The sequence below is a fragment of the Urocitellus parryii genome, chromosome 5 (assembly GCF_045843805.1).
Source record: "Urocitellus parryii isolate mUroPar1 chromosome 5, mUroPar1.hap1, whole genome shotgun sequence".
Lineage (NCBI taxonomy): Eukaryota > Metazoa > Chordata > Mammalia > Rodentia > Sciuridae > Urocitellus > Urocitellus parryii.
In genome coordinates, this window is record NC_135535.1 from 180,507,834 (window position 1) to 180,530,147 (window position 22,314).

At 43.5% G+C, this 22,314-nt stretch overlaps 1 protein-coding gene across 1 annotated transcript in view; it reads right to left on the reverse strand.

Moving 5' to 3' along the window:
• Blnk (B cell linker) overlaps nucleotides 1-22,314 on the reverse strand; it is a 69,977-nt gene that overhangs the window by 11,222 nt on the left and 36,441 nt on the right. Inside the window, exons 5-12 of the mRNA XM_026394795.2 lie at nucleotides 20,034-20,190; nucleotides 17,307-17,470; nucleotides 12,815-12,896; nucleotides 11,550-11,621; nucleotides 5,499-5,571; nucleotides 3,886-3,913; nucleotides 2,855-2,897; nucleotides 187-271 (exon numbers count right to left, since the gene is read on the reverse strand). Of these exons, the coding sequence (XP_026250580.2) occupies nucleotides 187-271; nucleotides 2,855-2,897; nucleotides 3,886-3,913; nucleotides 5,499-5,571; nucleotides 11,550-11,621; nucleotides 12,815-12,896; nucleotides 17,307-17,470; nucleotides 20,034-20,190 (704 nt within the window). The remainder of the gene's footprint in view (nucleotides 1-186; nucleotides 272-2,854; nucleotides 2,898-3,885; nucleotides 3,914-5,498; nucleotides 5,572-11,549; nucleotides 11,622-12,814; nucleotides 12,897-17,306; nucleotides 17,471-20,033; nucleotides 20,191-22,314) is intronic.

Genomic DNA, 22,314 nt, shown 5'->3' on the forward strand with positions numbered 1-22,314 from the left:
ATAGGTCTCTGCAATTCTGCACAGTTTGAAAGTTGCTGAACACCTTTTAAAAGATAATTACAAAACAATGAAACATTGGATCTTTACTAAGCTCTACAAGCCAGTGTCATTATGCAGTGCCACAAAGCACATGCTAAATCCCACAGCAACAAGAGGAAAGTTGTTTTTGAAGGGCAAGATTCTTACTTCTGAGCAGGAGGAAACACTGGTGACTGCACAGCTTCTTGTCTGTGACTAGACCCTCGATGGCGTTCAGCAGGTACAGGCTTTTCTGGATTAGGAGAATTCTCATATTAGGATTAGAGTGGAAGGTTTGTCTCCATCCCCAAACCCAGCCACATTAGCCTAGGAGAACCAGGTTTGGTTAGATTCTTCCCAGGACATCATTGATCTGTACTCCTGCCAGTTTGCTGCAATTAGGATTCCCACCCAACAGTGTTAGAGGTGCACCATATACCTCTGTGCTCATCCTCTGGCAAAGTTCATGGAGACTGAGTGGGTGGGGGCTGGACCTTTAAGTGTGTGAGCACAGGTGGTGCCAGAAGATGAGCAGGTCTCAACACCCTCTGCACCCTACTTTCTATGTAGGATAGCTTCACCCACCTCCCGCCACCTCCTACAGTGTGTCTCAACTAGCCAGAAGATGTGGTGTCATTTGTTACTGATAAGAGGTAAACATCAGGATTCATGAATTATTCACTTTTTTTGAATTGGATCAAATTGAAATTTATCTCTGTAATAATGTTAATCTCACTGGTATTTCACTGTTCTTGCTTGAGGAGTAGGTAGACAATGGACATAAACCTCTAATGTAAGAAATTTAAGTTGAAGCCCATGGGGAACTTTACTCCTGAACCATTAATAAATATGATCCATAAATTATTTTAATGATTTATTCTCCCTCTTGGTCTGGGGGTGTGTTAAACTCTTGGTGTATCTGTGGATGAGTTTCCTGTATGGAAGAAACATGGAGAGCTATGGGAACCCCAAAGGGAAAAAAAAGTAGCAAGAACTCAAAAGATTTAAATACTGAAAGTGGTAAAATAGACTTCAGGGTTTCTTGTGGTGCTCTGAAGTTCATAATGTGTGGCAAGTTACTTTGAGCTGCCATCTTTTGCTCATGACTTTAAAATTTGGTAATTGTTGGGAAAAGTATAACCGGCAGTCGCACCCCAGAGAAAAACCCCAACATAGCGCCTAAGGACCTCTTCTTCCTACCTTCCTCTTTTCTGCAGTGAAGCGAAAAGTTCCCTCCCCTGTAAACTCTCCCGCCGGCGCCAATTTCAAATCTCGCTGGCGGGGAACCTTAGCCCCAATAAGAATTAATTCCTGGGCTCCAGAGCTGATATCTGGAAGAACTTGCCAATAAATGGGTGGCCTGCCATTTATCTAAGCCCTACCATCTCCCCTTAGTTCTATATAAGCATATAGCCTTTTGCAATAAAATTGGAATTCTCCCGGAGAAGTGTCTTTGCGTGGGGAATTCTTTCAGTAATTTCCAAAGATGGTACAAGGACCACATAGGTTCCAGCAGCTTTTGAGCTCTGATCACACCTGGTTTGCTTCTACCATACTGGAGGCTTCCTTTCAGGTGAGAGAAGGTTCTTCCCCTATTTTGGTTTGGATGGCCATCACCCCTGCTTTTTAAATAAATACACTGGAAGTGACATGCTAAGTTCCTGTGCTTGGGAGTCCTTTGAGAAAAAGGACTCTTGAGCAGTAGAACACATTCCCTAAGCCTGGTTTTTGGAGGCTCCCAAAGCCATGAAGTTGGCACGGGGTTGAACTTACTTCCTACAGAGGCTTTGAGTCTCAGAAGCCTCTGTATCACTCTATCTTCCCTGCTCAACAGGCAGGAGAGATTGCAAGGGATGGAAGAGCATGAGAAGAATACATAGAATGTTCAGGAAGAGGAAAGCATCACAGGAAAGGCAGAGAAAGCTAGAGAGCAGAAAAGAAGTGCTGCCTCCTAAATAACTTGGGAGAAAAGACACGGGAGGTAGAATGGAAAACTAAAGCAGAGGTATGAGTTGTAGGCACAATCAGAAAAGATCCATTGTCTATCATCAGAGAAACCAGCACATTCCATATAGATATGTCCACATGAATGCAGGAAGCAGTGAGAGGAACCTTCACTATGGCTTTAGCATTAGGTACCTTTGGGTATGGAATTAGAAGTGTGTAGGACTTGAACGGCTATGTAGTGTTTTAAGTGTTGATATTATGAATGATTCTTATGTCCTTTTTTCCCATTATACATTTTTCAAATGTAAATATTTTTAATAGGGAAGTTATTTAAAAGGTAAGATTTTTGAGTTATGATAAAACAAAGGCAGAAGAGCAATTGAAGATGTACTAAGACAGTTGAATTTTAAAAACATCAGTTTTAAAACTTAGCAAAAAGAACTTATTCAGAGCTGGGAATATAGCTCAATGGTAAAGCCTTTGCCTAGCATTGTGAGGCCCTGTGTTCAATCCCAAGAACTCGGGGGGGGGGGAGGCGGGGGGAGAAAGAAACTTGTTCAAATATTTCTAAGATATGTTAATAGCTCTAAATGAGTCTTTACATCTATGTAGGGCCAATGCACTGTTTCCTGGCCAATCATTCCTGTCTGCAAATGGGCAGGTATTTGGCAGGTAGACTGTAGTCTACTTCAAACACCCTACCTGGTAAGTTCACGTTCTGAGCTAGCTTTGCTACTCACTATTCGTGCAAAGTGAAAGGCTATTTAGAAAATTCATGTTTTTCATTGCCTTGTAAAGAGTGAAGGAAATATAAAATTAGATTTAGTACAAATCCTTAATTAAAATTACTTTTAAAGGACATGCTAATTTTTCAAAGTAATAGATTTACCTTCACAACCACTTGATGCATTCTGTTGAGAGGCAACTGGAGTCTGTGTGAGGAAAAAAAAAAAAAGGCAAAGATGGTCAAATAGTGGAAGTAAAAACCAAAGCAGGGCTGGGGTTGTGGCTCAAGAGATAGAGCACTCGTCTAGCATGTGTGAGGCACTGGGTTCGATCCTCAGCACCACATTAATATAAAATAAAGATATTGTAACCACCTAAAACTAAAAAATAAATATTTTTTAAAAAGCCAAAGCACTATTACTAAAATAAATATTTTGGCAGTTTTCTTTGATGCATAACTAGTATTTCAATCACGACAACAATTATAAACACACAGTCCCCATTCCAAACTTTGCATTAAATGATAACTGACTGGAAGTGTCTCAAGGAGAAACAGTGTCATCTTGGTGTGGGAACCCTTCTGTTCCATCATTGGGGTTCACGGGTATGGTGACCCCAGCAGCTGCCCAGGAGTAGCACTTGTGCAGTGGTCATCTAACACCTGGAAGAGGTTTGGTCTCTTGGCTACACCTTCTGTGTGTTTGCTAAGGGATTGTCAATGTCAGGTTCCACAGAAGGGTTTTTTGAGTTGTGATAAAACAAAGGGCTGCCTTGTATAATGGGGTGGTCCAGGTTCACCAAGTTCTGGCCAGAATCTGAGTTTAGTCTGAGTCTGCATGCCTGACTGACAATGGCCTGCCATTTTACTTGGGTGGTTAGGGGTGGGAGGCAGGGCAGCAAGACAAGGGCTTCCTGTGGGAAAGGCAGAGGTGGTGGGAGGCAGAGAGTCTGGCCCCCACTGGTGATCTGCTGCACACCCTCAGAGTAGTCACCAAGGTCCAGTGAGGACAAGCTCCTCTCGGGCATTAGCCTCCCAGGTTAGCTGAGGACTCCAGGTTCCTCTGGACTAGTTGGATAGCAGCTAGTTGGATTGCTGCGTTCACTGTAGCTGGAAGCATTGTCAACTTCAAATAAGTGGATAAGAATAAATACTGCAGAAAATATGAGACACTTCTAAATGCAAAATTAACTTACCGTCTTCAGTGGTGTAGCTGGTTTTTTCCTGAGAAATAAAAAGAAATTAACTTTGTTAAAACACAATGAAGATAAAAGTAGCTACCGTCTTACTCCCAAATTTAAACTAGAATAATGAAAGAGATAGGAGTGGGTAGGAAGGCTGTCCTTGAAGGGCAGAGAGGGATGGAAATAAGATTTGGTTATGTCCTCCTGGTTCAAACAGAGTCCATTGACAGATGAGGAATGGCTAGGGGCGATGGACAAGAGCAAACAGGTGCAGCTCTTGCTCCAGTTCTGATTACGAGGTGACCTTGGGCCCTTTCTCTTGACTGTGTGGCAAATCTGAGCTTCAGTTTCCTCACCCGTGACACAAGGACCAGAGTCAGCATTTTCAAAGTGTGTATGCAGAGCCCCCTGCTTCCCCTCTGGTACCTGAGCCACCTGCTTAGGGCAGGAGTGGGATAAGAGGACAGCGAGGCAGGGCAGGTTGGGGCCAGTACCTCCCCACACCAACCTCCGCCCTGCTTCTAGGTGACTATTCTCTTCTACACGTCTGTGTAAAATTTCATTCAGAGAGATCCAAGGCCAAACGAGTTTGCAAACCACTATGAATCGTGGCCCTGGAGGTGCTGCCTTCACTACCATTTCTGTTTCCAATACAGCTGGGAACCTAATACTGCTCAGGTTTTGTGCTTCTCTTGGGTGTTTATTTTAATCTCCCCCCTCTTCCTTCTCCCTCTCTCTTTTTGACTGAGAGCTGCAGCTAGGGGGATAGGAGAGGTATAATAACAACAGTTACCCAGTGCCTGCAAGAAGCCTAAAGTTGGGTTAGGCTCTCCACAGTTATTTAAACCTTTTACAATGACCCTTTCAAATGGATATTATCATCATATTTTAGAGAAGAGAAAATGGAGGCTAAGTAACTTGCCCCAAGTGATAAAGCTGAGCCAAAAGAGAAGTGTGGAGAGTTTTGGTTCATAAATCCCTGAAATTAAGTTTTTCTTCTCTTTCTTTTTTCTTTCCTTCCTTCCTTCCTTCCTTCCTTCCTTCCTTTCCAGTTAAGGCAGAGTTAAGATTATAACCATGCAGGCACTTTAGGTATAAATATATTGAAGTGTGCTTTTAAAATAACCTATTGAGCCAACATAATTTCACAGGGTCACTGTTTGTAATAGTAACGCATTACAACATTCATCTGACCATATACAAAGCCCCTTTGGATTCAGTAAGAAAGAATAACCCTTTGTGTCACCTTGGAAGGGAGCCTCCATGGTGTTGCTTTGAGCACCCTAACGTAGGCTGCAAATGGTACGCACATTTATTTATAGACCATTAGAAAGTAAAGATAAAACCTGTTAGGAAGCCTCAAAATTATTTTGTTGCAGGAGCATCTAAAAGTCAGGGTGTTGTGTTGAACACAGTAAGTCAACAGTAAGTCAAAGAACTCAGGATTTAACTAGAACTCTATGGGAGATACACTCCTCCCTTCCAGTCTCAGCAGGGGCTCCCCACGTCCAAAGTGCAGCCTGCCTTGGAGGTAGAAGAGAACTCCTCAGAGTCTGCAGGGCAGCAGGGTCCTGTCGTCCCACCCGGTCACATTTCACAGAGATGCTTCCGAAGCAAGTACTCACCCGACCCTCGGCAGTGGGGATGGTGCCGCTGGTGAAGAAGGTGACTTGGATTCCCAGACCCCGCTGTTCCGACCTGAGTTAACACACACACAGTTAGTCCCTGTGTCCTGCGCCTGGGGCTGATGGTCTCAATGGGGCTGGCCTTTCTGGCAGACTCAGGAACATACACATTTTGTGTTGCACATATTGCTAGTTGTGAAGCCAAGAGCTCACACTTGCATCCCTGTACAGATGTACAGATGTGCATCACAGAGGTGCTGAGAGAAAAGGTCAAAGTCACCACTCCTGATACACAGTATAGACCCCGCTCACCCATAACCCCACTTCCATACCGTACATGGTACTTCACCTCACATTGGATATTCACTTGTTCATTGCAATGTTCTCAGGGCCTCTGCCTAGGGCACAAATGGTCCAATTGGGACAAGTGGCAGGCTTCTCCCCAAATATCATCTTTCAAAGTTACAGAAGAGACCCAGAGGGTCTTGTGCCCTAACCCAACTCTCTTCTCACTTGAAGACAGAGCCAGACAACCTTATGAGGCAGGAAGCATGAGAGGCAGGGGAGAGCTTCATAGCTGGGGAAGAGGGAAGGCCTGGAGCAGGGAGGCCAGAGCTAAGCCAGCCATCAGTGTCTGCTGGCGGCTCCCTCTCAGGCAGATGCTGGGCTCCTAGGACATTGTTTCTCAGTGAAACTTACGGGGTTCTGATAAGACCTCTTGTCGAATCAAATTAAATTGAATAAATATTTAATTAAGAACTACTATATTGATAAGTCCACAATTCCTAATGGGCTTATGGGAGATGCTCATAAGCATAAGTTGGACCTGCTGCCCCTGGTATATATTATTTTAGTTTGCAAGACAGCTCAGAAGTAACACTGAGACAATAATCAGAGCACACAATAACACTGAGGCAATAATCAATTGCCAAGAATTATTGAGAGCTGGTCTGTGTAAAGCACTTGAAGGCCTCGTGTCAGTACACAGTGGAGGTCTTGAAGGAGTGGACCAAGGCCTCTGCCTTGTTGACACAGGCAAGACACGTGTACCCCATGTCATCATATCTGAAAACTAACAAGAGAAAAAGGCCTCAAAAAGTATTTAAAAAGAGATGGCAGGGTTTATTCTCATAGACATTACTACAGAGAGGCCCTCAGGTTTCTGCTCAGAGCCCAGCTACTCTTTTTCTATGCACAGTCCTTGCATAGGACTAACTTCCTAAACACAAGCAACAGTGACAGCAAAAAGTGGGTAGTTTTGCTGGGTGCAGTGGTGCACGCCTGTAATCCCAGCAACTTGGGAGGCTGAGGCAGGAGGATCTCGAATTCAAAGCCAGCCTCAGCAGATTAGCGAGGTACTCAGCAACTCAGTGAGGCCCTGTCTCTAAATAAAATATTAAAAAGGGCTGGGGATATGGCTTAGTGGTTAAGCACCCCTGGGTTCAATCCTTGGTACCAAAAAAAAAAAAAAAAAAAAGTGGGTAGTTTTTCCCTAGGACCCAATAAAGCACTGCCACCTCCAATGCCACTCCTACTTACAGGCTGCCTGATTTGGATATGATTTTAAAAAGCTATTTGGGAAAAAGGCTACATTTAGAATTTTACATTTCATGTGACAATAAACTGAAATGTCATCTCAATATGTCACATGAGTCCAACTGAGTTTAGTTAACTAGTGTACAAATTGAATACTTAAGCTTGATGCTGCTACAATATCCCTGGGTTGCTCATAGATTTTAGTGGAAGATTTCAAGGAAGAGCAAAAAAAAGTTCTTGTCGGAAAAATAAGGAAGTAGAAAGAAGGTCTAAGTCAGTGTTTCCTCCCAGGGGTTTCCCTCTACTTAAATGTCAAGGACTCCTTTGGCCTTGGTAAGTTATCTTTGTCAGACTCACTGCCTGGCGTTTCTACTAAGCTTCCCCTTCCCTCATATCTCCAAACACCCTGCCAACGTCTTCCCTTTCCTCCGCCTCTCCATAAATAACTTCTGGTGACCAGAGGAGAAGGAGGGCCTCCCAGCTCTTCTCTGTGGTAGAGGACAAGTGCTGGCAGAAAACCGGTGGTCCTGAATCAGGAAGACAGGGTTCTCGTTTTTCACCTGTCACCCAACTGGCTGGGTGCCTCTTGCAAGCCACAGTGCCTCAGTTATGCCCTCTGTGAAATGGGGGCACCACTACCTACCTTATCCAACCCAGAGTTAGTGTGGTAAGATAATATTGTAACTTCCAATTTTAAAGAACTGGTCAAATATAATAATGGTAATATACTGGGAAGAGATTTAAAGTTTTTGAAGGTCAAAAACATTATGCTAAGGAAAAGGAGCCCAATGCAAAAGACTACATATTGTATGATTCTATCTATATGAAATGTCTAGAAAAAGCAAATCTATAGCAACAGAAAACAGACCAGTGGTTGCCTGGAGCTGGGGGTAGAAACAGCAGTAACTATAAATGGATATAAGGGATCTTTGGGGGTGAGGTGGGGTGGGCATGGAAATTTTCTAAAACTGGACTATGGTGTTGGTTATATAACATATTACTATAAATGTAATGGTTTACAAAAATCATTGAGTTATATGCATAAGATGGGTGAGTTTTGAGATATGTAAATTCAACCGATGAAGGTAAATTATAACTCATGAAGGATCTTGGGAAACATGATTATTATTGTCTTTGTTTTAGTGTCTTGTGATCAACCATCACAGTCTCTCTAGGGAGCCAGCAGAGTGCCAGGTACTGTAAATGTGTCACCTCCAAGTCTCATGTAACATCAGGTAGGGCAAACCGGGGCTCCCAGAGGGTGGGTGGCAAGGCTAGGGCTTACACCAAGGGTATTTGAGCCTAAACCTCTGGCAAACACTTTGCTCCCCTGCCAAGATGTCACAGGACGTGGTTTAGCAAGTCAGATTCACTTGTTGCTTCTCCCTTAGGAGGTGAAAGAGAAAGGGAATGGGGTGGGGGTACTTTTCTGGATGCCCAGGGAAGATGGAAACTAACTATATCATGGGCCAGGGTCTTCCAGCTGCTCTGGGACTCCAGACCCAGTTCACTTGATACCTTCTCCTCACTTCCAGGACCCTTGCTTTCTGGGAGAGCTTAATTCTTGGTCAGGATGCTCCAATGGAAAATTTGGAAATGCAGTAGATATTTCTGGTTTCTAGGGGGAAGAGGCCAGGGATGCGTCCAAATATCTTACTCCGGGGCAGCCTTGCTACAGAGAATTATCTGACCCCAAATGTTAATAGTGCCAAGGCTGAGAAGCCCTGATTTAGAGTAAAACTTTATATCAGAAGGAAGAAACAAAATTGTTCCCTGAGAGGTATACAGGAGGCTCCACCAGAATGGTCCCAAATCATGGCAGGTAAAAGAAGGGGTTCTTAAGGGTAACCATAATAATGACAGAATCTTTCATTTTATGAGTGTGATCCTTATGTATTTATTCCTTTACTTCTCATAATACCACTAGGCATAGGTGCCATTTCCTCCATTTTTCAGAGGAAGAAACAGAGCGATTACTTCACTTGCACAAGGTCCTAGCAAGTGTCAGAGCCCTCTGGCCTGGAATCTGGGCTGGGTCCATGCCTCTGTGCTTCTCGGGGAGGCAACACCAAGAGAAGGGCAGAGCCTGCCAACGCACCTCATTTCCTATGTCTTCCTCAGTGAGCACCTTACTGGTTATCACAGGGCCAAAAACAACCTTTTCCAGAGGTTCTAATGTGGGGTGGTCCCTCCCAAGTCACCTCTCTGCCTCTAGCCCCCGTCTTTCCTCCCATCTGTATGCAATAATCCCATAACCAGGACATTATTTTCTTGTTTAGATTTGGTTTCTTCATCTGATGCCTCTAATATTAAAATACAGTTCCACTGGGTTAATATCAAACTTGTGAGTAATACATCCAATGGTCTAATGCCCTTGTGATGGTGCCATGAGATTCTTTAAATACAGCCAGTGTTTGGGGACGTCCCCTCTTAACCAACTGGCCCTTCACTATTTTGGTGCCTCCTTTAAATTAGGTCCTGAGCCAGCTGGGACATGGAACTGAGAGTCTTAGAGGAAAGATTGGAGTCTCCCCAGGGGTCATGGGACAAAGGGCATGCACAGGGCAGTATAGGAGAGCACATGATGGGACCCTATCCCTATGTGGGATCAGTAGAGGCCTCCTGAGTGAGTGCTGTCCATGCAAAAGTCTTCAAGGAGCCTCTAATATACTTATGGAATTAGATGAGACACAGAGGGATCAGGAAACAGGTAAGGGCCAAGGATACATGGGGAGACTTTTGGTAAAGGAGAGGTCTCTGAGGGCCACAGAAACCAGAGCGGGAGGCCTCACACTGGGTCTTGAAGGATGGACAAGAGTTGATACCTTAAAAGTCAAAACCCACATAAAGACCAAAGAGCAGGACCCATGAAGTACAGGCAGATTGGAGTACAGGGTGTGTTTTAGGAAAAAGTCCTTGTAAGGCAAGCAGAGCTGAGATTAATAAACTGGTTTCTAAAACAGGATTCATTCATCTGTAGTCAAACTCTCATCCTGACTTGGCTCCCCATTTCAACGGGGACTATAGTAGCCTCATCATGACATTTTGGGCTGGCAAGCTACCCTTTGTTCCCAGAACCTAAGATGAGCTGAAATAGGGCTCTGACTTCCCATTCCCACATTCAAAAAGGCTGTGAGTTCTGAGGAAGAGGGTCAGACTAGAAATTGTGAGAAAAGTGAACAATTTCACCAGGAAAGAGTCTAAGAAATGATTTTTTAAAAATAGTTTCCCCTTCATTTTCTCTCAAGGATCCTGTCAATGGAAGCAGAGCCTAAACTTCCAAACCCTTGTGTTCAACTCGGGACAGGGTGTGTGTGTGTGTGATGTGTGTGTGTGTGTGTATGTGTGATGTGTGTGTGTGTGTGATGTGTGTGTGTGTGTGTGTGTGTGTGTGTGTGTGTGTAGGGGAGAGAGACAGAGACAGAGAGAACACTCTGGGAATGCAGGAGTGGGAGTCCCACCCCTCTCTGCAGGTAATAGGGTGGGGAGTGGGTACCCCTCAGTATCTCTGGTCTTGAGGGTTGTAGGTACTGTTCAGTATCTATAGGTTTGGGGGCTGCCAAAACCTACAGGAGGAGACAACCAGGGACTTCTGGATGTCCATGGCTTGGGTAGGAGTGACACATAATGGGATGAGCTGGCAATATCTGCAGGAGTTCAGAAGCTCATTCTTGTTGCTAAGGAGAGAGCCAAGAGGCAGGGGTGTGGCTAAGTGACAGACCAGAAGGTACGCAGTGATAAAGGAAGAAAGCCCCACCTAGGGTGTAGCTGCTAAAATGGAAGAGCACATTTGGAAGGAAGAAACAGCAGGCTTTGGAAAGAACTCAGGAACTCTGAGATGTGTAGCCTGGAGGAACCAGGATGGCAATAGCTTTGAGCTCAGTGATGGCAATATTGAGCTTGCAGGGACACCATGACCCTCAGAAGGGAAATCAGGCAGGGGCTGGATACCAGGGAGTTATCCCATAGACACAAGAAGCAATGCCAGAAGAGTGGACAAACCTAAAAATGTGAAAAGTCATCCTCTTTCCTGAACACTGACGGTGTGCCAGGCACTCATTAAGAGTTCTTGTCATGACTTCAGAATTCTCCTGTCAAGGGCAGGGGCTGTTGTTTGTCTCCACTTATAGATAACAAAATCTGGGGAGCACAAGTCCAGGATGGTACAGCTGGTAACCAAGAGTGCCAGGATTCCAACCCAGGTCTGTCTGACTCAAACCCCCTGATTTTAACACCATAGTAGAAGAGCTGAGGGCCAAACCCTGGGGAAATCCTCATCCAGGGGCCAGAGACAAGAGAAGCCATCAAGTGCTTAGTGAGGAGGGATGAAGACCAGGACTTGTCTAGCAGAGGCCAGAGGGTCTGGGATGGGGGTTCTTTCCACAGAGGAGCCACCACACTGTTCCCATCTACTAAGAAATGGGAAATACAAGTGCTAATTTCTTCATGTTGGATCTGAGCTATAGATCTCATTTGGAAAAATTCAAAACCAAACCAAATCACGTGATACTATACCTGAAGCTGTTCCGGGAAGAGAGGTCAGCTTGGAGGAGCTACTTGGCTTGGTTGATCTGTTCACCATAGGAGCTTAAACACACAAAAATATATACAGATAACCATGACAGATACATTCTCCTGGGGGAAATTACCTCATCAGGAAAACTAAAGGGTCCTAATGGGTCAGTCTATGGAATTTGCCAAGAATGAGTAAGAGACACCCTTATTAAACACACAAACCATTCAAAGAAGTCTCCTCACAGGAAATCTCTGGAATGAATATATTAAGGATTAAAGGAATAATCAGATTATTTTATGACAGGGATTTGTTAAAATGAATCCAGGGAATATCATTTGCCAAACTGAAGTTCTAGGAGATGAATGTTTGTTTTTTTAGAAGTATGTTCAACCTAATCATGGAAAGGCCAAGTTAATAGGCCCCCCAACTCCTCAACTTCCCTTCAACATGCAATACATTCAATTTCTCTTGGAGTGCATGTGTGTGTGTGTGTGTGTGTGTGTGTGTGTGTGTATTTTAGAGGGAGGGTGAAGAGAAGTGTGTATGTGTTGTTTTATGGCAATGGTGGCTTGGGAATTCAGGTGGGTCTTATGTACAGGAAAGTGTTGCTACAGGGAGGCAGAGTTAATACCTTGCAGTCAAGTTTATTAGATGGGTAGTGTTACCTGAAGAGGCAAGTGCATGGGATTATATTCTGCAAAGGAACTACATTCAGAATAAACATGCCCTATTTTGGTGCCAGACCTGAGAGTGTGGCACTGGCTTTTTTAGGGTAACTTGTTTGTGAGAGCATCTGCTACACTGTACAGGATTTATAAATGCAATGTTTCTCATAAGCCTGGGATACCAGGACCTTTTAAGAATCGGGATTCAGAGCACAGTTCACTCTTTCACCCCATCAGTCCTCTAAGGAAATTGTTCCTAGTGCAGCATGCATAAGGCAATATGGTAGCTTGCAGCTCTATGAGAAATCCTTTCTATGCAAGGGCAGCTGAAGGTAACCCAGTGCTTTTAGAAGTTTGGATGGAAATATTAAATCATGGGAGAGGAAAGTAGAATGAGGAAGGTAAGGGGAAAGGCTCCAGAGATGAGTTGCTCACTGATCTCTCTGCTCCACCAGCCAAAGGAGGCCCATGATGTGGCTACAGAGGAGAGAGGCCAGGGCATTGCCATGTCTGAACCCTTAGTGCTTACTACTAAAGAGTTCTGAATGTCCTAAGTAACTTCTAGAAGTTGTCAGATATGGGAATCTGCAGACTGTTACCTTTTTCAGATGGAGGTGAACTGCTTTCTGTTGGATGAATATAGTTTTCATCATTATCTTCCACAGGGACAACATAATCAGCCTAAAGGAAATGCATAGATTAATGAGAAGAATCTGGGTATTCATAGATGACTTTGGGGAGGGAAGTAGGAATTTTATAAAACAAGGCTTTACTTATAATTCACATGCCATAAGAACACACTATGTAAAGTTGACTACTTAGTACAATTTGGTATGTGGCCATCCCTTGGTATCTATAGGGGTTAATTCCAGGACCTTCTCCCTCCATGGATACTAAGTTCCCTATAAAATAGATAGTGTTAAAGGGGAATTGCATGGAAATGGAAAGAGACCCTCATTGTTATAAAAAACTACATAAAAGAGGTTGTGAGGGGAATTGGAAGAAAAAATAAGGAGAGAAATGAATTACAGTAGATGGGATAGAAAGAGAAGATGGGGGGAGGGGGATAGTAGAGGATAGGAAAGGTAGCAGAATACAACAGTCACTAGTATGGCATTATGTAAAAATGTGAATGTGTAACCGATGTGATTCTGCAATCTGTATTTGGGGTAAAAATGGGAGTTCATAACTCACTTGAAACATGTTTGAAATATGATATGTCAAGAGCTTTGTAAGGTTTTGAACAACCAATAAAAAAAATAAATATCATTATGCTCAGTACAAAAAAAATAAAATAAAATAGATAGTGTTCACATATAACCAATGCATACCCTCTTGTAGACCTTAAATCATCTCTAGATTAGTTAAAATACCTAATGTGATACAATGCTGTGTAAATAAATAGTTGTCAGGGAATAATGACAAGGAAAAAAGTTCATACGTATTCAACACAGGCACAATTTTGTAAAAATTATTTTCTGAACATAGTTGGTTGTATTCACAGAGTTGTGCCATCATCACCACAATCTAATTTTAGAAGATTTTTATTACCCTCTAAAAAACCTTTCACCCTTTAGTCATTCTCCCATCTACCCCCTCCCCTGACCTAGACAACCACAAGCCTTCTTTCTGACTATACAGATTTGCTCATTCTGAACACTGTATATATAAAGGAAAGCCTACATCATGTAGTCTTTTGTCACATATTTACTTAAGTGATGATTTCCAGATTTTTTTCATATGTCATCATATCATTCCTTTTTATGGACAAATAATATTCTATTATATGACTATACCACATTTTGTTTATCGGTTGATGGGCATTTGGTTGCTCCTACTTTGGAGATGTTATGAGTAATGCTGCTATATACATTTGTGAACACATTTTGGGGTAGACATTCATTTCTCTTAGGAATTCACCTCCTAGGAGTGAAATCACTGGGTCAGATGGTAGCTCTGTGTTTGACAGTGTGAGGAACAGTGAAATGTTTTCCAAAGTAGCTGCCCCATTTTCCACCCCCACCAGCTTTGTGTGATGGTTCTCCATATGTTCACCAATACTTGTTATTGTCTGTCTTTTGGGGTATAGGCATCCTCACAGGTATGAAGCAGTGTCTCTCGTAATTTTGATTTGCATTTCTTTGATGACAAATGATGGTGAACGTGCTCATTTGTATATCTTTGGAGAAATGTCTATTCAAATCCATGCCCATTTTTAGTTCAGTTATATTTTTATTGTTGAGTTCACAGGAGTTCTTTGTATGGTCTATATACAAGTCCTTTATTAGATATAAGATTCAAAAAATTATTCTCCTTTTCTGTCATTTGTAGTTTATTTTCTTGATGGTATCATTTGTGGCATGAAAGTTTTAAATTGTGAAGTCCATTTTATCTTTTTCTTTTGTTCCTTGTGGTTTTTTGTTGTCCTATCTAAAAAAAAAAAAAAATAGCCTAAACCAAGGCCACAAAGATTTCTTCCTGTGCCTTCCTCTAAGAATTTTATAATTTTAGTCCTTACATTTAATTTTATAAATCATTTTTAGTTAATTTTATATGTGGTATTAGATAGTGTTTAATTCTATCTAGTATTAATACCACGTTTTTCTTTGATATGTGGTTACATAGTTTTCGAAGCACTATTTATTTAAAAACATAATTCTTTCTCCATTGTCTTGGCACCTTGTCAATAATCAATTGACCACAGATACAGGGAGGTAATGATTTTATACCGATAAGCTATAAATGAGATAATAAGATCTTAGAAGCAGTTTTTACAATCTGTCCTGGTGGGTAGTCAAGAAAGGTACTAGGAGAAACACAAACCAATATTTATTACCAGGTGCTTTTCTAAGTATTTGCACATATTGTCTCATTTCATCTTTCTAACATCCCAATAAGGTATGTACCATCATTGTTCCGTTTCAAAATAAAGAAACTGAGACACAGAATAATTAGACAGCCTGCTCAAGGTCTCACAGTTAAAATGTGGTAGATCTGGGATTTGAACCTAGCTGGTGCAAGAATTCAGGACCCACACTCCGATCGACAAACTGCTAGTACTTGTGTCTTCCTCCTTCTCTTTCTGTCATATTTTTTATCATTTTTTCATTCAATTGCAATTTCTCATCTCTTTCTTCACTTCCAAACCTGGCCAAAAGGTCCCTGGTTGTTCTACTCACACATCATCTCAATTCTGCAGTCATCTTTGGCTGCAGATGATTTGGTTGAGGTAATGAAAGTCTAGAGTTGAACAGACCTGGGAGGAAATTGTGCTGGGCTCTTGTCTGGTTGTATGACTTTTTGGGGGGGAGGGGTGTACATGGCTGTACAGTAGAAGTCTTCTAGTTCTGCCAATCAGAGGGGAGCTCTTTCCCTCTGCTCTGTTGCTGGACTCACTGTGTCAGAGTGTAGACTCTTTAAAGAACAGGTTTTCTGATCTGTGTTTGTATTTCCAGCACCTGTAATCAAGAGGCTCAGAGAATAGAATTGAAATTGGCTAATCCAAGATCCAAGGCTGAGGTAAGCTGATTTAGCAGCATTGAATAGTGGGCATGTTGAGAGGCTCTAGTATCTTTGCAGGACCCTTTTGGCCCCATGGGTCAACCTCTCTGGATTAGCTGGCAGGTTGAGCAACATATTGCCAGAGTCCAGCTTTTCTTGCAGGGACTAGTTCCTGTGAAGAAGAGGCTGAGGCCTCAGGAAGCATGTCTTGCTCTCAAGCCTGTAGTCAACAAAACCCTCAAATTTCTTGTATCTGAATACAGAACTTTGGTATTGGCACTTGGCACCAATACCTGATGGTTATAGGGAAGCCAGAAGCACAGTGCCCTACCCAAAGCTTCCTAGCCCAATTTCACACTTCAGAATTGACTCTTTCCTCTGAATTCTCAGTTTGTACTTGTTTTGCCTGCAGTGCTTGATTACACTAGAAGCTGTTTTATCTGTAATGTCTAGAATTTGAGCTATTTAGAATAATGATATTTCTGGAATCAAGACATTTTTATTCCAAAAGAGCAATACAGAAAAAAAAAATCGCTCTAATTCCAACAAGTTCTGTTTGTTGGCTTTGCTTTGCCTTTTATAGGGTTTACAGACAGGGAATGCATAATATATATTTCCTAATTGCAATTAAATGCTTGAAGATCATTACCTGACAAAATAAGTGAATGATCAAGAACCATCACGATCTATGTCCTAAGGAAGTCACCCTGGCATTGCTATATCTTATAAACCCCATTATCACATGAACAAATCACAAATACTTGGCTATAGTGACAAAATTAATTGCTCTTTTGCCCCCTTGGTACTAAGGATTGAACCCAGGGCTTTACACATGCTAAGTAAGCACTCTACCACCGAGCAACATCCCCAGCCCAATAATTGGTTTTTTGACATAAAGTAGATCATTCTACTATTGTGACCTATGTTTATTAGCAATATTTTATTTAATGTAATATCATGATTCAAAAATATAAGTGATTGCTCTTAAAATTATCTTAGATCAACTTCAACGTTCAGATGTTTCAGCATTAATATACCATTCTTCCTGTCTGCCTTCCCCTGGACTACAGATTTAAGAATCAAAAGTGCCGCAGATTCATCCTGTTTTCACTTTCCCATTGCCCCAGACCCTATTTGTCTATCAGGGGTCATTCTGATTAGCTATTACATGCCCACACACAAGATTCTTCCTTATTACAAGTCATGTGGGCTTTTAATAGCTAAATACATTATTTTGGTGATTTTTACAGCAATACCTACCAAATTAGGTACATTCTGATTTTACAGATGAGGAACTTGAGGGAAATTGAGTGATCTGTTCAAGGGTCAAAGATCACAGGTATCAAGCCCTGTAAGGACAGGTACTTGGTCTGTTCTGGGCATCACTGAAGCCCTGGAACCACATAGTGCTTGGCACATCTGTGTTCAGTGAGGGGCCAGTCTCTCCTCAGTGGGTGTTGCAGAGGTGATACTGGGGAGCTGTTCAACACCCAGCCCCAACACCTGACTATTTGGGTTCAAATGCCAGCTCTGCCATCCACTTCACTTCCCTGCTGTAGCATGGGGAGATTCCAGGCGGATTTACTGTACCTCATCCTCAAGGAGGTCTTTAGGTTTGGGTGGGATCTGAGGCTTCTGCAGGGAGGCTGGGATCGGCAGCGTGGAGGCCGATCTTGCTTTTGCTGAAGGCCAGCTGGGCTTACTGGGAAGCGACTTGCTGAAGGGTGGAGACTGCCTCTGGCTAGACCGATTGTCTTGAACAAACAAACAAACGAAAAACAAAAACACAACTCAGTAGAGGTTCCGGATCATTCCTTGGGTGGAGGCCAGGAAGATCTAGAAAGTATATAACTACTGGCATCTCTGTAGCTACAAATGATCAGTGGGGCAGTCCTTAAAGAGCAAAGTGGAATGTTCAGCAAAAAGTTTCTGTTGTCTCTGACTTACACAATAAACCCCAGAAGAACATCCTCATGAAAAACATCCTCCCGGGGGGAGTGACGGAAGCCCATGGGCCCAGGAACACCGCCATGCCAACACTCTTACCAAGCACAGTGGACAGAAGCAGCACAGGGAGGGTGTGTGTCTGTAAGTGGTGTAATTCTCAATCCTGTTAAATATCAGAACTAACTGGGGAGCTCTAAAAATCCTGAGACCTCTGCCCTACCCCAGGCCTATTATGTCTGAACTTTTAAAAATTCCCCAGGCTATTCTAAGGTACATCCAGAGTGGCCATCATTTGTGTGGGTCAACCTCAATGACTTCCCTCAATTCCTAGAGGACCCTGGCAACCCCCTTGCATCAGGTCTGTCTATTTTCAGCAGATGTCGGGGAAAGATCCAGCTCTGAAGCCAAAATGGGTCTGGGTTCTGCACCCCCCTCTGCCACTCACCGCACGCGGCTGTTGGGCTGGCTCTTCAACCTCTCTGGGCCTCACTTCCTCATTTTAAAATGGAAGATCATGCTACCCACTTCAGAGAGTTATCGTAGGGATGAGAAAGATGGCAATGAAAGCAGCAGGTGGGGCATGCCTGCCTAATAAGCAGAACTAACATTACCATGCCAGGCCATGAGGGCTTAGGAACTGCAACTCTACCCAGCTGATGCTGTGAGCTAAGTTTTGATTTGGACTGATACAGTTTAGGAAACTCTAAGCATAGGAACAACCTGGTGCATTTCCTACCTTGGGGACAGTACCTTTACTTACAGTGGCCTACACTGCCATCATTGGCTTCCTGCTGCTTCCTCTGTTACAGTCCCCCTAGCTTGGTATAGCTGCCCTTGCACCTTATTCCCCTAACTCCACACCCTCCCCTGATGCCTGTTCCTGCCCTCAGCCCTTGCTTCTTCCTTGTTGAAGGTATGTGGTTAATGGCACTGTTTACTGTGCTTTTGTACCTGGGCATCCAATTGCCATGCATATTAAGTTTTATTTACAGTTCTTGGAGTTCGCTCAGATTTCTTAATGCAATATTCAAGTCCATCCAAGTTAGCAAAATGTAGAAGACAGGTTTTGAAGTGCATGTCCTTGAATGAACCGCCTAGCCACCCTTGTGGTTTCCTGGTCTGCAAAATGTGCCTAGCAAAACCCCTCCCTTTCAGGGTTATTACAAAGACTGAACAAGATCAGTTACCAAATCCAGTGGGCAGTGCTTGGAGCACGGTGGGTTACACACGAACCTTGAGGACTGAGAGGTCAAGTTCACACAGAACCTCAGCCGAGTTAGTCCATTCTTCCAAGCTGCTACTTTCCATCCCCCACCCACCGCCAACTTGAGATGGACCCCAGGGACATTCTCCCACTGAGCTGCATTCCAGCCTTTTTAATTTTGAAACAGGGTCTGTGCCTAACTTGAACTTGCCATCCTCCTGCCTCAACCCCCTGAATTGCTGGGATTACAGGCTGGTGCCAACCTCTTCCTTTTTAAAGAGGTTATGAAGAGAGTTGATTAGGCCATGTCTGCAAAGCACTAAACTGTGAAGTATAAAGTCTGGGGAATATGTCGTCCTGTCTCTGGCACATAGTAGGTGCTCTACAGACTAATTGTGGAACAAAACAAGGAGCAGTTGTAGTCAATGAGAAAGGACAGAAGTCCTTTCCATGAGGAAACACTTGGTACAAATGCTAGCACTGCCCCAACCGTCATGGACATGCTGGCTGGTCTCACTTTTGGGGAACTCCATGTCTTCTGCTAAGATTGGAAAGTAAATTTTTTCTTTATGGACAATAAAAGGAACATGCAGCCCTCAAGATGAGACCTAAGCTGTGTCCATTTGAGCTGTGAGGCTAATTCCAGGCCTCCTAGGTTTCCCTAACCCTCCTGCCCTGTGGGCAGGGGGCCAGGATTGTCTGGTATGGGTGGGAGTAGGGATCCTTGAGGGTGATCAGAGTTCTATATGAACTTCTTAAGCAAAATTCCATAAACTCGTGTGCAGGAAGCCCTAAGAGAAGCAGAGGTTGGATTGCCTTGGGCCTCTTGGGGCACGGGCGGGGGGCGGGGGGAACATCAGGGTGTGCTTTATTAATCTATTAATTCATTTATTTTTGCCTATTTTCAGTGATCCTGATTTAGGACAGATACCTTTCACCTGGAATGGGGAAATTTGCCATTTGGGCTGCGTCTGTGAGCACCCAGATTTCCTGCTTGGAAGAGTGAGAGCCCTAATGGTGGGCAGAACAAAGGGCACTTGGGCAGCAGCCTATTTGTCCACCTCTCTCCCTGGGGGCCTAGAAGTCAGAGCAGCTGGTGTTGGAGTGTGTTGTGTGTGTGTGTGTGTGTGTGTGTGTGTGTGTGTTGGGATGGGGGGTGGCCTTACCTACATACTCGCCCCTGGTGAAGGGCAGGGCAGGATGGATGGTCCTCGTTTCCTGCTCGGCTGGAGGCGGCTCATAGCTATCATCCCCATTCTCCTCTGCAGGCATCACGTACATCTCTGAGTCTGAGTGCTCATCTGGATTTTCATAGTCGCTGTCCTGCAAACGTAGACACTACGCTCAGTGTACCTGTGTCCCTTAGTCACCAGCACAATTCCTACCATCGCAGGTCAAAGTGGTTCCCCCAGTGTGGTGATGGGGAAGCCAAGGCTGGGAGATGCTGACCTTGCAAGGTTAGGCAGCTAACAAGAGGCAAAGCGGGGTCTGAGCCACACCTTCCTCCCTCCAGAGCTTGTTCCTTTGACCCTGCAGCACACTATTTAAACATGAGGGTGACTGAGACTCTATTTGTAGGCCAAGAACAGAAGATAAAATACATTTTTAAAAGATAGAAAAAGGACCCAATCAATAAATAGAATAACCAATAGGTTTTTTCTATCATAAATGCTGAGAAAATAGGAGAAAGTGAGGGGATGCCCCAGAAAACAACACAGATGTCTTTGAAGGGATGTGGGTTGTTTTGTTTTGTTTTAAGCAGAGCTAATAAGCCAGGGGAAGGGAGGAGTCTAGACCTGAAACACATTCAGAATCCAGTCTCTTTCTTTCTTTTCCTTTTTTAAAAATACACATTTTAAATCCACATTAAAATACACTGGTATGGTCTGATGCTCAAACAGTGAAGATGAAGTCTTTCTAGACTCTTCTCTCCCTTGACACAGGGAATAGCATGTTCTAAACGTTTTCCATAGATAGCTTATCCGAACCATTTATGCATACAATAATATGGAGGAGATGTTTGACTCAGACTTAAGAGGTCTTCTGACCTCTGCATCTACCTCCCTTCCCACTGCCTATCACAATGCATGATCCACACATGGATTTCCAATGAATGGATGGGGAACTTGCTTTTTTAGCTTATTTTCTTTCACTTGCAATTTTTATAACAGGAATTCCTCAGGCAAACCTGGAGGCTTTAGGAACAAGCTTGGATTTTATCCTGTGTGCAATGTTGGACCACTACATGAAAAGTAATGGTGAGTGGACGTTTACTTAATTCTTGTTACAGCTGGTATCTTCATTTTGGTTTTTTTACTTTGGGGCAAGTCATTCCCTCCTCTCCAAGCTGGTTTTACTTGTGTTTTCTATGCCCCCACTGTGTGCTTTTTATTCAGCCCCAAAATTCCATTTTCTCTCTCCTCTGGATGTAGACCACTGGGCTTCTTTGTTTTGCTGCAGATGCAGCCCTGTGATGCAGCCAGGAGGGGGCGCAGCTGCAGCACGTCTGGGGATTAGCAGCTGCAGAGAGCTCTGGTAGGGGCTCCAAACCCAAGTGGCTGGTAGGGAAATCACCTCTTCCCCTCATTTTTATTTTCTTTTTCTGTGGTTGAAAAAGGGGGAACTGCTATATCCTATGGCTGCATAAGCTCCAGGTGGTATACACAGCCCAGAACTGGGCTCAGGCCTGATTTTGATGCCTACGTGGAGGTCTGCCTCCTGGGTTCTCATTCCACTGGCCACTGATTGACAGAGGGAAAATCATTTTAATTCTCAGTTTCTATTTTCTTCTCTGGGAAGTGGGTGCCTAGGTGTGTGGAGCCTTCTTGGATTCTCTGTATATCTGAAACTCAGATTGGATCAGGGTGGCATTCTAAATGAATTTGATGTACATTAGGATTAATTTTTGTGAGGAAGGACATCTTGTCTGCACAAGACTCAACCTAAGAGACAAGTGGCTTCAGGGGCTCTTGCAATTGTGACAATACCTTGGGGAGGTCCACAATTCATTCTGACACACCACCTACCAATGTCTCCATGGCCTGTTCCCTCTCTCTTACTCTGTGGTTCCCAGAGTTCTGATAGTGTCCTCCAGGTCACAGTAGCCACCTCAGTGGTTGTGAGTCTGGTTGTGAGCTCTGAGGGCCTGGGTTTGAATTTGGAACTGCAAGTTACTGACACTTTCCATAGTTGGTCCTGGAGGTACTTTTCTGTAGGTATTAACTCTTTCATTGTTAGTGTGTTTGGGCTCTAGGACAGGGGTCAGGAGGTGACAGAACACAAGGGAATGTAGGGCAGAGGCATTTACCAACGGATAGAGAAATACTTAAACATTTTAACATCTATTTTGCCTGTGTGGTGACAGCACTGAAAATCTCGTTAGGGCTGAGGTGAGAATTAAATGAGACAAGGAAGGTCAAGTTCTTAGCCTGGCACATAGTGAATGCT